The sequence below is a fragment of the Gymnoscopelus braueri genome (assembly GCF_963280865.1).
Source record: "Gymnoscopelus braueri genome assembly, chromosome: 12".
Classification (NCBI taxonomy): domain Eukaryota; kingdom Metazoa; phylum Chordata; class Actinopteri; order Myctophiformes; family Myctophidae; genus Gymnoscopelus; species Gymnoscopelus braueri.
Genome location: NC_137614.1, coordinates 25,533,645 through 25,548,254, shown reverse-complemented (window position 1 = coordinate 25,548,254; position 14,610 = coordinate 25,533,645). Strand labels below are relative to the sequence as shown.

Genomic DNA, 14,610 nt, shown 5'->3' with positions numbered 1-14,610 from the left:
GCTAATTACATTGCTAATCTTTACCAGAGCTGTGGTCTAAATATAGAGACAGTACACCGGTGCTATTAATCCTTATCAAGTAACCCAATGGGTGTAAAATAAAAATGTCTGTTTAATCTATACTCAGCATCAGTAGTTACGCTGGGGCTGGTCTGCTTCAACGCCGGCCTACATAATGATATTAAACAACACTGTGACATAATATAACACAGTTCCACATGTCAAGCTTTGGCGTGGAATTAAAGCGAAGGAGTGAATTAAGAGGGACAGGGTATCTGGTCTTCAACGTCACGCCGTCCTCTGGGATGTCATTGTTATCAATACAAGCTCTCATTTTTCACTCTTGCGCGGAACGGTAATTAGCTGTTAGGCCACCGAACTCGGAGAGAAAAAGAAATGCTGACGGCTCCAGACAGAGGAAAAACCCCGCACTGTGAGACAGCGGGCCTGATAGAGACAGAATCCTATTGCAACTCCGGAGATGGTGTGAATCTCCAGACAGTAAAAGAGCTGGAAGACTGGGGTGATAAATCTTTGATGGGCTGCTGTGTCTGTATCCCCTGGCTCAACGTCAGATACCTCCAGCTTCAGACTCTGACCTGCATGTAAGCACACTACACACACTGGAATGTCTGCAGGATATAAGAGGCAGACCAAGGGCTATAATTAATGCTCGCTGCACTTCTGCCTACCCGCTGTTAGCATTGGTACAGCATGTGGAGTTTTTCACTGAGAAACCCATGAAGAACAAACCTCAGTCTCTAGGGGTTGATCTAACCTTGATTCACCTTTCTTTTTTTTTTACAAGTATTTCAAGTATGAGTAGTGTACAGAGATATACTGTGTTCTAGGCCAAATTGATTTCTTTTCCCCTAACAGAGGCAACCAAGTGAAGCTCCTTTCCCATGGTAGAAAAAACAGTCACACTCTTTTAAACAGGAAGACGAAATAAGCAGTCAAGGTTAACATGGCTGACATATCCTATCCTGCTGTTAAATGTGATTTGTACAGACCTAAAGACTTTCTAATCCATTGACATCTTTCTGCATAATCCGTTAAACGCTATAGATTTATTGACTCCTCATTGACCACGAGGACTGTCTGGTCCTAAGCAGGCATTTGACATCCACTTATCTGTGAGGCTACAGACACAGGGCCAGTGTATTCTTGGCGTGCAACATGAAAGGAGAACAGAGCATTATTGGCAGCTCAGAGTGCTAGTGAGATGTGATAATGAGAACTAAAGGAGGGGAGTGGGAGGTACAGCCTTGTAGGTAGCTAGCTGGCTAGTGTGGTGCCCGGCACCCTTCGAAGTTGACTGCAGACCCCATGGAGAGATGATGAGGGATTCAGCTGGGAGCTGGGAAAAGGTTCCAATTCTGGCTTCCCACGGTTAGAAAAGGCTTGACGCTGAGACATACCGCTTCTCCCTCCTCCGCCCGCTACCCCGCCCCTCCTTTCGACCTCGTCTATCTACGCCGCCTCTTACTCGGCGGTGGCTAATGAAACCGAACAGCGCCGGTTCCAGATAACGTCTCTCTCCTCCTGACAATCACCTCTGACATTACGCTAATGGGGAATTTACTGATGTTAATAAAAGCGGTCAATAGGGGGTCCCTGGGGGGATTAGCAGCCAAGGAGGCAGAGTGGTGGTTCTCATCACAGCGGAGCAGGCAGGGATATCGTTAAGACCCTACAAAAATATATATTTGCCCCCTCCCCACTGCTCCTGCACACTGCCCCCAAGACCATGACACGAGTCAAGCACAGTGCAAGTATGTCGAAATGAACCCAGTACTGTATGTGTGTGAATGTGAATCTCTCCCATATACACACACACACACACACACACACACACAAGCTAGTCATTAGTGTTCATTATTCCCCTTTTGATTCTTAATAGCAATTACAGAGGGAAGACACAGAGGACCGTAATCTCCCGGGACTGAAAAGAAACCTAACAGGACTTGACACGATACTGTAGGTATGTAGAGACCTATAGAATAACTGGAGATTTAAGAAAGAAAAGAGTGTTGTGATCAGCTTTCCATTAGTGTGCGCGTGCGTACACACACATGCACTCACTCTGTGGGGGGTGGGGGAGTATGTTTGTTTGGATTGTGCTGAAGGAAAATATTATCGCTTTGAGGGTTGCCAAGCAATATAAATCCACCTCTCATGTATGAGTTTCTCTCAATGAGAATATACTGTACAATAAAATGACTTTAAAAGGATTCCAAAGCCACAAAAATAATTAGGCATAACTACAGTGAGATAGTGATTTGATAACAGGATTCTGTGCTACGGCATGTCACTTGACAGTGTATGTTTTTATTAGTGCAAACGCTGCAGCGTCTTTGGAAAATGTGGTTTCTTGGCCCATCATTGACCAACTTTGGTCACTGCCTTGCCCCAGCTGTTTAAAGTTTCCATTTTAAAGGAGAGAACATGGAAGCTTCTGAACGGAAGCAAAGCCATGAACCTCAACAGAATTCCCTCCACTAATTCAAATGCACCACAAATTAATTATTCTGTTGCCTCAACTCGTCTCGGCTGTAGGCTGATACAGAAATGCATCCCTCGATGTGTGCATTGGACTGGTTAGTTGATTCAGTTCTTGATACTTAACCTTAGAAAACTTAGATTTCCCCATAAGAACAGTGCTGCACTGTTGAATATTAAACAGAAGGACATGGAGCCACAGAATGGATTGTTTTGATCCAGCGACATAAAAGAGGCATACTGCTGTGTTAATAATATCCATGCTACACTGAATGTGAATTTGATGTGCACTGTGTATTTGTGAATCTGTGCTAATGTATGTGTAGTATCGCTGCCACTCACCGCTTTGGTGCAATGCACTTCCTTTCCCAGCAGCCAGTTGAGCTCCAGATGCCCCTCCCCCTGGTAGCAGGACTGCAGGCGCTCCTTGATGCGCAGGTTGATGTCGCGGATGGAGAAGACGCAGAGCGCCGAGTCGTCGGGCGGGCGGTGGAACTGCTTCTGGCCCTTGGAGAAGACGGTGAAGAGGACGTCGTCCTGCGCGCTGATGTTGAGCGAGGCGGCGAGCACGCGGCCCGGCTTGCCGAGGTAAGCGGCCTGCAGCAGCCGGTACTCGACGCCGTTCCGCACGCAGCCCACGGGCAGCGACACGTAGGAGTGGAACTTGCGGTCGTCCTTGCAGAGGCGCACGATGCGAGAGGTGTAGAAGAGGTCGCTGGCGGAGCCGCCGGATGACATGCTGTTCTCTGGTGTCTCGGGCTGCACGGTAAGGAAGTAGACAAAGCCGCCACTGGCAAAGCCATACACATAGTAGATGTCGAAGTGGGAGACCAGCGCTAGCGTGTCAGAGGGGATCTTGATGAGGGACGATACAAAGTCTGTGTGGAGTTCATAGTCGAGCATGGAGGAGGACTCTGGGTCGCGGGGCAGCTTGCGACTGGAGATGGTCGGGAAGTAGTCCTGCTTGCCGTCTACGGCTGTGCCTATGAATAGTGTGTTATCCTGGCCCTGTGAGGGCACGATGACCCCGTACATGGTCCCCGTTTGGTTAACACTGGAGAGGTAGTGCTCTTTCTTATGGGATGGTTCCACCAGGATGAAGAGATCATCCAGCCGGAGGAGTTTGCAGACACCCTGGTAGAGGCTGCCACAGGCCAGCAGGCGGTTCTGGGAGTAGTCGATGAGTAGGAGCTTGTTGACGTTGTTGGTGGAGACCAGGGGCTCCGTGCATGGCTGAACGATCAGAGGGGGGTAGCAGGCCTTGTTGTCGTCCTCCGGACCCGTGTCATGGGAAACCAGAAGGGTCAGGTTGCCGGAGAGTTTGTAAACTCGGTTGACTGCTCCGATGTACAACGCCCCTGTGGTCTGGTGGACGGTGAGGTGGTTGAACGCCCACTCCCGACGTTCAGGATAGAAGCTAGTTAATGTCTGTCCCCTACACAAGGTACTAGAGGTTGCTAAGAGCCAGTAGCCTAGCAGGACAGCTATAGCTCGTGTTTTAGGCCGAAGCGATAAAGTCCTGCGTGTCACCTGCCGGTCCTCCATTCCTAACAGGGCCCTACAAAGCAGCGGCAGAGGAAGAGGAGAGAAGGGACGACAAGAGGGAGGGAGTAGACCTTCGCCTTGGCGTTGTTGAAGGCTAGCTTTCAGGTTCCAGTTTCACCAGGGTCTTCAACATGTTTCTGAAAGAAAAAACAAGAATGAAACGGGAAATTAGAGTCAATTAGAGCCACAAAGGAACAATTCTGGCAAACGGAAAGAAGGCTCTCCCTTCTCTAAAGACGCAGATCAGGTCATGGTTCATCTCCAGTAAGGCAATGAGCTGTGGTGAGGCTGACGGAAACAATGGGGGGAAATCATTATGGTGCACATTCCAGAGGAGCTGCTGAACAGGGCAGGACAATGCAGGAAATGAGAGGCAGGTTCCAGCAACGGAAATTAGTCTGACTTGAGTCATACTGCCGCTTCAATCACACACACTGACCATGGGGTTTCTAAGAACAGTCCAGTAGAGAAGAAACACAGATACTGGCCATCCCCACCTGCTTGAAGTCATGGGCACTTCGCAGTGACTCATCACTCTCAGAGTCATCTCCAAGTCATGCAAACTCAATTTAGGTTCATAATCCTTATTGAATTGGATAACATCTCTTATGACTTAACCACATTAACCCTGTCTTCCCTATTTGGGGAATGTCATTACAGGCACACATTTTCAAAATGTTTCAAATATATTTTTTTATGCTTTGAAAACAGCAGATCTACAAGCTCACGGTGTGTCGTGATGCAACGCATCGTGAGCTTGTAGATCGGCAATTTTTTTATTACGCTTTTTTTGTATAAAGCGGAATTCAATCCAAGATTTCAAAACAAAAAAGTGAAGTGGGGATGCATGTTTTTGCAACTATTGATTAAACAAAAACATAACAAAACCCAACAATGAATGCAACAGCAGAGCTGAAATCCCTGCATCTTCTATTCCTCCGCTGGTTTAACCCAACCAGCCCCCACCCCTTCCCCACAATCACTTGTCATCTATTCCTATCTATCTCTCAAAACATATATCAAGCAAAGTCTGCAATTTATGTAACTATGCTCAGCCTGGGCTGCAGATCTGTGTGTGCCATAAATCAAGAGACGGGGGCCCCCTCTTTGCAGTTTATCCCCAGGAGTTAATTATCTCGTCCACTGGAATGGGAAGGCCTGGATCTTATTACTGGAACAAAGTGAGAACAAATTGGGAGCCAGTTTCACGCACCCCTCCCCTTCCCTTTTAAGGGGGCCTGCTATACAAAATAGAAATGTATTAATTATTCTTTTCCCAAATGTTGCTGTTGTTTTTTTATCCTTTTATTCTATTTATCTCCCGCTGACGCGATCAGGTCCTGGAGGGATTAATCACTGGCAGCAGAACAATCATCCTTAAATGAATCAGGCCACCATATTAGACATGCACACACAGCCCAACCCCCGAAAAAGTCATCCAACCCAATGTGTGTGTGCGTGCACATGCTTTCGTGCGTGTCTGTAAGTCTGTAAGTAAGTGAGTTTCATTCCCTCAGTATTATCAGAGTAGTCTATCAGAACCGAGCGGTATAAGGGGCTAACAAGTAGAGACAATGGCGGCGCATCCCAAAATCAAGTATGATTAGGCGTAACGATCCAACGAGGGTAATTACTGGAGACCTGGAGGAGGTGCGTAAGCTGTGGAGTGAAATAGGGACACCAGGGGCTTGAACGTGTCGGAGATGGGCCTGCATTGTTCCGTCACGCTTCACATTTGCATTTTCAGCAGCGAGGGCGCTGGGAAAACAGGGGTGAGGGATGCGGCTGGAATAATCAGCTGCCGCTCCGTGAATTAGCATGCACTCTGAAGACGGCGGAACAGAACAGGAACAGGGGGAATAACACGGGCATGAGGCCATTCTGAATTACAGCACCGATTCAGATCCCCCTCTCAAGCGTGTCTGCCCTTTTATAGGCCTCTTCCGAAATCCGGTAATGGTCATCTTGGGGCCCCTCCCCTCGTCCAGTGATCAACGGGCATGCTACTCAGCTCTGACTTTAATACAGACTCTTGGGGAGTGTATTGATCCGTGGGTCCATAAACATAGGTCCAAGGGCCCAGTCAGGCTGCTCACGGCAGACACGGCGTGTGTGCGGGCCGAGGTGTGGGAGGCGCTGGTGTCCCAGAAGCACTTTATTAGCATGGTCATAAAGGTGTCACACCACTGAAGCAGCTAGAGCTGGGCCCCTCTGCCCCTCGCGCCCCCACCCACCATCAACCGCCAGCCCTCAGCCATGCTCCTTTGTTTGAGTTTGCACATGCTAGATGTGCAAAGCGGATCCCTTTGGAGGTATAATCAGCCTCCCGCTGAGGCAGCTCTTTCCACAAGCCCTGCAGCCTTTTGCCCTTTAGGGCTTCAGAGGCACTCCTACCCCTCTCCAGCGAGGAATATATCCTCCCCTCCCTCCACCCTCCAGTCCATGGGAGGAATATATGCATCACTCGCTTTTCATGTTGTGGCAGCAGCTGCAGGGACGAGGAGAGTGTGCCTGAATGGTGTAAATAAATGACTCCTAAAAGGTTAGCGGTTCATATTGCTCTTCGGCGAGCGGGAGGTGATGAGGCCTTTGTTTAAGTTGATTGCGCGACTGCCTCTTTGTCGCGCTTGACAGAGATTCCTTATTATGCAGCCATGGAGAGAGACATGAAACGCAGAATTAAGCAGATTCACCCCCTACTGCTTTCTAGTTCAAAGCTGTGTCTTTGTCTCTGTTTATGAGGAGTCCGATTTGCCGGGAAGAAACATTAACATATAAATGCAAACAGTAATGATTCACACTGTAGTCACCTACTGACCTAGAGAAAGGAGAGGGCATGTTGAGTTATGGCTGTGTTAGCCCGCTGTTATATAGGGGGTGAATTTAGCACAAGGGTGGCATTCTCGGATTTAAATTGCCTATAAAAATCAACGACTCTGAAAAGTTAGCTTCTGCATTGTGGAAACACGACTGTTGCCTTTGTGACAAATCTTGACTCATTGCCTCATCAGCAAAACATGAAGAGTTATCTCTGTCCCTGCTGACACTCTTTACACACTGCTACTGAAAAAGCCCCGTTTATGAGTCAGATCTGATTTGTCGACATATTAAAACACTGAGAGGCATACTGACGTAGAAAAATGGACCAGGGGAGCGCCGATGGGGCCGGTTAAGGCGCATACCACATGTAGGCTGTAATGCAGCCTGACAGCGGGTCGCGGATTCGATTCCCGAGCCCTACGGCCTTTGCAGCATGTCACTCCCCGTCACTCTCCACTAAGCTATCAAAATAGAGGCAGAAAAGCTAAGAAAATATCACCAAAAAAAGGTAGCACCAGCGCTGACATCAAAATGATGAGAAAATGTTGGTCATTAGGATAGACTACTACATCCCATAACCTGTAGGGACAACATCTGATGGCCTGGAGAGAGGACTGCTCTGCGATTGGCTAGATCCTTCTTAGGCCAACTGGCCAACCAATGCTGTAACTTCATCACTTAATGACTCAGTCAGTCAGAGATATTTGCATTTATATGGCTGGTTCCACTTTTTCGGTCCTGCCATATTAACTAACCTCAATTCTAACTAAGCATGCACTCAACATATCTGCAAAGAACCCCATTCATTTTTAAACAACTTAAAACATGACAGGCTATCAGTGCTCGACTGCGAGGCGCATCTCCCTCGGTTTGCTCCTCTTATCCAGGGAGAATCAACTGAAAATACTGATCAGTTTGCAAAAAAAAATTGGCTATGTGCGGATTAGTAAAAGATTTAAACTTGGTCAAGTTGACTTTTGTTGCAGGATAAACACTAGGCCTCATGTTACTGTTTTTACATGTACTGTATCAGTGACATTGTATCGTTGCATAATTTTAAAGTGTGTATTTTTTTTCTTCTTTTTTTTACTGTAACATCACTATTTACAATTTAGCCTAGATATCATGGTTGGGTATTATGATTTCAGTAGCTTGCACTCATATGCATGAAAGGCAAGCAATTAAAAAACAACTGAATCCCAGCACGCACTCAAGTTGTGATCATGGTTTGGGGGGGGAAATGTTGTTTTTGCTTTCATTCTGTTTCCATAAATGTGTAATCAGGATACAACAAAACGGTGCATTGACACGCTTAGGCGAACTGCTTCCGAATGCTTGTTAATCAAACGGGTCCCACTGGCTGCCTGCGCTCTGTCAGTGTGCCTGGTTGCTGGTCCCTGTGTCGAAATGTTGGCGGTGCCTCCAGCCACGGGGCGGCAGATACAGCAGTGCCAACAGTGGACACAGGGAGCTGCATTGTGGCAGATTATCTTTGAGAAGTGAAGCCCTTTCCATAGCACAGAGCAGGGGGATGACGAGAAATGAGAAAAGGCTGCCCGGCAAAGGGGATGATGACAAACAACCAAACAAATACTGAGAGGTTGTGGACAGCCTGGAAACTACTGTGCTGTATATTTGGCAACCAGCAAAACAACTCTAGAGAGGCCAGGGTTTATACTTAGTTGCATGCCGGTGTCGCAAACAAAAATAGCTGATTTCCAAGATCAGAACGCATCATAGCGCAACACATCAGATGCTTGTAGATCGGCTCAGGCCTTAGGATGAGCTGTCTGAGCAGGATACAGAAGCTCAGAAACCCACAGTCAACCTGGGATAGGCAGCAGGTCTTCTGCCTTTGTGTCTCTTGACTGTTTCCCTCTATTTCCTTTGCCCCCACATGCTAAGCTGCTTAACAATGCAGCCAAATGTGTTTGATCTCCTAAATTCATATTTACAGCAATTGTATTCCAGCAGATAAAGAACATAAACCACAATCCGTTTATGCCGTTAAACCCATTGTTGTGGGTTAGGAAAAGGAAATGACAGATTGGGATTTCATGCCATGGATTAATCCGTTATTCCCTGAGTGATTAATGTAAAGCGTGAAATCTCTACGCTTAAATAAAACTGATACAACACGATTCAAACCGCCAACTTGAGAAAAAACACAACAAATGTACCATTAAATATATTCAAAGAGGTTTACTTCACAAAAATATCCCCAACTTTTTTTCTGATCTTGTGTAAGTCTGCAGCTTTGGCCATTTGCCTGGTAAAAATAGGTTTAATCTTTCCTGAGGGGAGATCGTTTTTCTAGCCTATAAAAAAGCGATTAGCAGTAGAGGTTAGTCCATTAGTCTTCTCTCTTAACTGACACCCACGGTGGAGATAATGAGAGGGTTCTCCAGCATCCCGTGTCATGAAGTCAGAGGAGTTATATTTACGCATTCCTTTGTCTCCACGAGAAGTGGCTTTCTCCATTGCGAGCTTTATCTGACTCAGACTGACTGCTTCCAAGAAGACTCAACACATCCATCATGTCATCTATCCTCTTTCCTAGCAACCAAAGGGAAATGACACAGTAGCAAAAGAGAGGGATGGCACCCTCAGAAGCCACAGACACTCCAATAACTGCTATCATTGGCCTCTGTCTGGTTTCCTGTGCTGCAGGGCTTAAATTGGCTGTTTTAAGTACTTGTGACACTAGTGGGCTATGTGGGTATTGTTGAAAAAAAAGGTTTGCTCCATAATATACTAACATGGACATTTTTATGGTTAGCATTTCTATAAACAAAGAATGCATTTTGTGCATCTATATTAGGCTCTGAGCTCTGACTAAATGACAGTGGCGTACAGTGAATGAATGTGCACTTGTACATGATTAAGCATGCACTCTAAGGGCTCTCCAACATAACACTTAGCAGCCAGTGTTGTGCTGCATTTTCTTCATTAGATATGGTCAACCACCACATTAGTGCACTGGGTCAAGTCTTGGTCTGGGTGCAAAGGCCTGCAGCGAGGGCTCAGTGTGCTTCATAGTTCCTGAACTATACCCATAGTCAAATCTTAGATCTTAATCAGCCTCTCACAATTATTACAGCAATGGAAGCATAAAGATCGCTCAACCCCCCCTTCACAATTTGAGAATCTCCACACACACACACACACATAAGCATGTCAACATGACAGAGGAATTGCGGGGTGTCAGCGTAACCGCTTATCCTTGAATGCAAACAAGGGCACACGCATCTAATCTTCCCCTTTTAACCCCATCTGTGTCGAGGGAGTAAGCCCCCCCCCCACCCCCCGCGCACGCTTCAAGCTCTGTTAGAACGAGGGCTCATTGGCACTACGCCCCACACACACACACACACACACACACACACACACGCACACGTCACACACACTTTACACTTAAGACTCACACAAACACAATCCTGAATCGCTGCTCCTGTTTCTACCGACACAACTAAGAGCCTTCCCTGTACCTCTATTATACACTCAAGGTACGATCCTCTCGGCCCTGGTCACACCAGTAGCTGCATGGCATACATACTGTACATACAGCCTTATCAGAGCTGTCTGTCATCCTGTGGAGGCAGCTTTCTGTTAGGAGGAATTTCCATAAATCTGAATCATAAAAAAATAAAGTGGGGGGGGGTGCAGCAAAGGGAAGAGGGAATCCTCAGCGGGCAAAGAGAGCAAACAGTCGAATGTCACCAGAGGCCACCGGATCAGATACACCTCTGCTCACACGCAGATGAGTAGTGATTGAATTAGACCCTTTGATTGACAACCATACATATTTTATCATATCAGAAGACGTTAACCGCTCTAGACGCATGCCGCTGCATAATTCCACCAGTTTGCAAGTCAGTATTGGGGCATAATGAAGGCTGTCTACCTGGAGGATGCAATACTTTGTACTATTAGATGAAGGGTGGTGTACAATTTAGAATAGTGATTCTCAACCTTTTAAATTTCAAGGATCCACAGTTTGATATGCATTATGCCATGTTTTTTTTATCTCTGGGACTCAAATCTCTACTGTAAAATCCTCAGTGTTCCATTTAAATCTGAGAGTGTGTACAAATACTTTTTTCAGAGTGACTGACTGTACATAAACCCATAAGGGTTCATTTGGTTCCTAACTATTAATCATTTAAAAGGGGACCCCCTAGAACCCCCTCAAGGACCCCTGGGGATCCCCAGACCCCACTTTGAGAACCACTGATGTAGAATAGTGATATATCTGTGTGAATGACTGTGATTTGCATGCATGTCTAACTGAAGGTGCATGTGATCTTACACAAATTGTGTGAAACAATGTTGAATGCCTTATATGCATATTTCATGGAAAGCGACTGTCGAGTGTGCCCTCTATATTCGGATTTAACGGAAATCCTTGGTAATAACAGCCTTGCAAGAATGAAACGTTAGCAACCACATCCATTCATTTGATCTCCTAAATGAATTTATGAATTCCAGGCAGTTTAATTAGGAGGATAATTTCAATAGGAACACCATCTGAGCATTTTTCTCTATAATTCAAAGATTATAGATTACAGTTGTGTAATAAATTAACATTCTGAGGAGGGGGGGGGGTTGTCACAAGATCACAGCCCCCTTCTCATTTAAAAATCCAATTAAAATTGAGGCGTGAATGTTTGGTTTGTTGCGAAGTCATTTGGAGCACAGCTTTTTCAACACATCTTCCGCTGTGTGTGACACTTGCGAAGCTGCAGACAAATGGACCTGACGAACAGAAGAGCTCGGGCCATGCATCAGGTTGCAGGTGCAAACGACAGTCAGAGGGGCATTAGCTTGAGTTAACTGGGCGCTCTGCACCATGTGTGCGCTAGATGCATGAAAGGCTCCGTTAGTCTGGCCTTGAAGCCTCGTACAGCTGAATGAATGGGAAGGTGCCAGTTTTGCTGAGGGCAGCCAAGCCAAAACGATTCAGCCCAAACAGTTGCAGGTCAACGCAAGACCAAGAGCTCTTCATGGCTGAATGAATATCTACGCATGTATGTGTACATGACGTGTGTGCGTGTGTGCATGCATGCGTATCTCACAATATATGTGCGTCCGTGTGCATGTGCGTCCAGGCTGTGCCTTCATACATGGTCGCATTTGCTTTCTTTATCAAGCAGCTTTCCCGGCGGAGGCGGAGGTTATCCGTGTGCAGCTGCACTGCGCTAAACCGAATTGCATGCTGACCCTCTGTACGCAGCCAGCCAATCGGATTGAGGCACAGATGAACCAAACCTTCTGTCAAATAATCACGCCAAATCCCTAAATTAAGCGCCACCAAACGGCTCCGCAAGTGTGTGAAACTACGTGAGATTATGGACGCTATTTTTCTGACAGCGTGTGTGGGTGAGTGTGTCCGGGGGGACTAATGAAGAAGAGCTAAATGAAAATGTAGCTTCCATATCAGTGGGCATGTATTGCCACCACCCTCTCCTTCATCATCACCCATCCCTTCAGGATCAAGCCATATTTATCCACGCAGGATGGATGGTGAGGCGTGCCGAAGAGAGGCAATCTACAAGCTCGATGTATGAGTTTGTAGATTGGCTATTTGTGGCGCACAACACAGGGAGTATAAATGACGCATGACAGTCTTGCTGGCTCACTGGTCAGGGAGAAAGGAGGGAGAAAGAGGGAAGGAGAAAGAGAGAGACAGACAGAGACAGAGAAGGAAAGGATCGGGAGGGAGGAGGTGGAGATTGAGACAAGAGGGCAGAAACCAATGTGAATGGTGACATGTGAGAGTGTGAAAGAGAGAAAATAACCTGTGCTTCGTGTGTGTGTGTGTGTGTGTGTGTGTGTGTGTGTGTGTGTGTGTGTGTGTGTGTGTGTGTGTGTGTGTGTGTGTGTGTGTGTGTGTGTGTGTGTGTGTGTGTGTGTGTGTGAGTGAGAGAGAGAGATGGGAGGGGTTGAAGCAAGGAGGGGGAGCCCCATGAATTCATTATTTCAGCTGGGCAGCAAGCCGTTACAGCCACCGAGGAGGCAGCCACAACTCCACAAGCTGGCATGGTGCGGACACTATTATCTGAAGCAAATTTACACAGGCTGGCTGGCACCCACAGGGGGGAGGAGGAGGAGTGAACGAGGGGGAAGGGGAGGAGGAGAAACAGAGAGAGGAAAGAGAGCAGGGGGGGTAAATTACATAGAGCATCTATCATTTTGGGTCCAAAATGGGCACTGTCTCTCTCCCACCTACCGCTTAACACACAATATTATTACTTTACTCTGCAGACACTCAAAATCCAACATGGTTACATAACAGGGTTTGCGGGTGACAGAGAAAAATGATAGAAATCCTGCCAGTCAAAGTAATCCCTTCAATTTCTGCTGCTACTGTTTGGTAGCTGGACAGTGTGATGATGAGAGCCTGGGCAGGCTCTGTAATTATGAAGCCTGATTTGTACTTCATCATAGGTCTGTGTCGCATGCTGAAAATAGACGATCTACAAGCTCACAATGCAATGCATTGCATCGCGATGCCTTGGGAGCTTGTAGATCGGCTATTTTAGGCACGGAACACTCATCTGGCTAACACCCAGTCACTGGAAACACAGTGTGATGCCGCTCTTGGCCCGAGTGCTCCAACAGACACACTTGTGGCGTGGCCTAAAATGGATCACCATATTGTTACACTTCTTAAGGCTTTATAAGTAGGTTAGACTTTGCATTATTGGGGCAAAAGTACAGTGTTCTCTTTGGAGACATCATGATAGATTGGGGTCAAGAACCAGCTCTTCATTGTGGCCAAAGGAAATGTGATGAATTGCAGATAAACACACACACACACACACAGTCGTCTCACACACACACACACACACACACGCGCTCGCGCACGCACGCACGCACTTGTGCACACTCGTGCATGAGAGCACACACACAAACATTTTTGGATGCTTCTGCAGTCATGCTTGTAGGGCCAACCCTGACTCTCTCCACGCTATAATCAATTAGCTGTCAATGCAATTAAGTATGTGTGATCTGCAATCTCTGTTTCCCATCACGCTGCAACCTGGGACACACATCTGGCTGGACAGACAGCTGGCAGGGCCTGACGGCAGAGATGCTGGTACTGAGGTACGAGAAGAACACAGGACCATTTAAACAAACAAACCCACACACGTAGTCACGGAGGAACGATAGAACACTTAAGTGAGTTAAAGCTATTCTTTAGAATGAATCAATTCAATTATAAATGTGATTCTCCCAGTTTGAGATTGAGGTGAAAATAACAGACAGGACTATGTTTGTGCGTGTGTGTGTGTGTAGATGACCAGGTGTCATCCCTTGTTCCGTGACCCACATATTGAGACAATGTCCCGCATTTTGACTTGCTCTAGTTTTCAAAAGTCAAACCACTGCAGGACAGACGCTTTTCTCAGATTTGGCTTTTATTCAATGGTTGTGAAGAAAGCAGTCGTCACAGGGCTGTGTTTGATGTCAATCAAACTGCGCACACGTGGGTCCGGTGCAGGTTAATCTGTCACCGTTATTTGCAGCCTATGCTACGCCCAACAGTGAAAATTGACAGTCAACACAAAGTTGCAAGCTATGCAGATTTAAAGGCCGAATATGATAGGGATTAGCAAAGACTTGTAAACTACTACTAATTTTTCAATTTCTGAAAGGGGCAAAGGGGAGGCGTGGAGCGTCACAAATCTCACAATACATGCAAGTCTCACATAAGACAATAAAGCCAGATTTATTTATTTT

General features: G+C 46.6%; 1 protein-coding gene across 2 annotated transcripts in view; it reads right to left on the bottom strand.

Moving 5' to 3' along the window:
- The window catches only part of plxna2 (plexin A2), a 231,624-nt gene that overhangs the window by 196,601 nt on the left and 20,413 nt on the right, over nt 1-14,610 (bottom strand). The window contains exon 2 of one of the 2 annotated variants that reach the window (XM_080445644.1): nt 2,845-4,184. The exons of the other annotated variant lie outside the window; for it this stretch is intronic. Within the exon in view, the coding sequence (XP_080301770.1) occupies nt 2,845-4,047 (1,203 nt within the window). The 5' untranslated portion in view covers nt 4,048-4,184. The remainder of the gene's footprint in view (nt 1-2,844; nt 4,185-14,610) is intronic. 2 annotated transcript variants of the gene reach the window in all.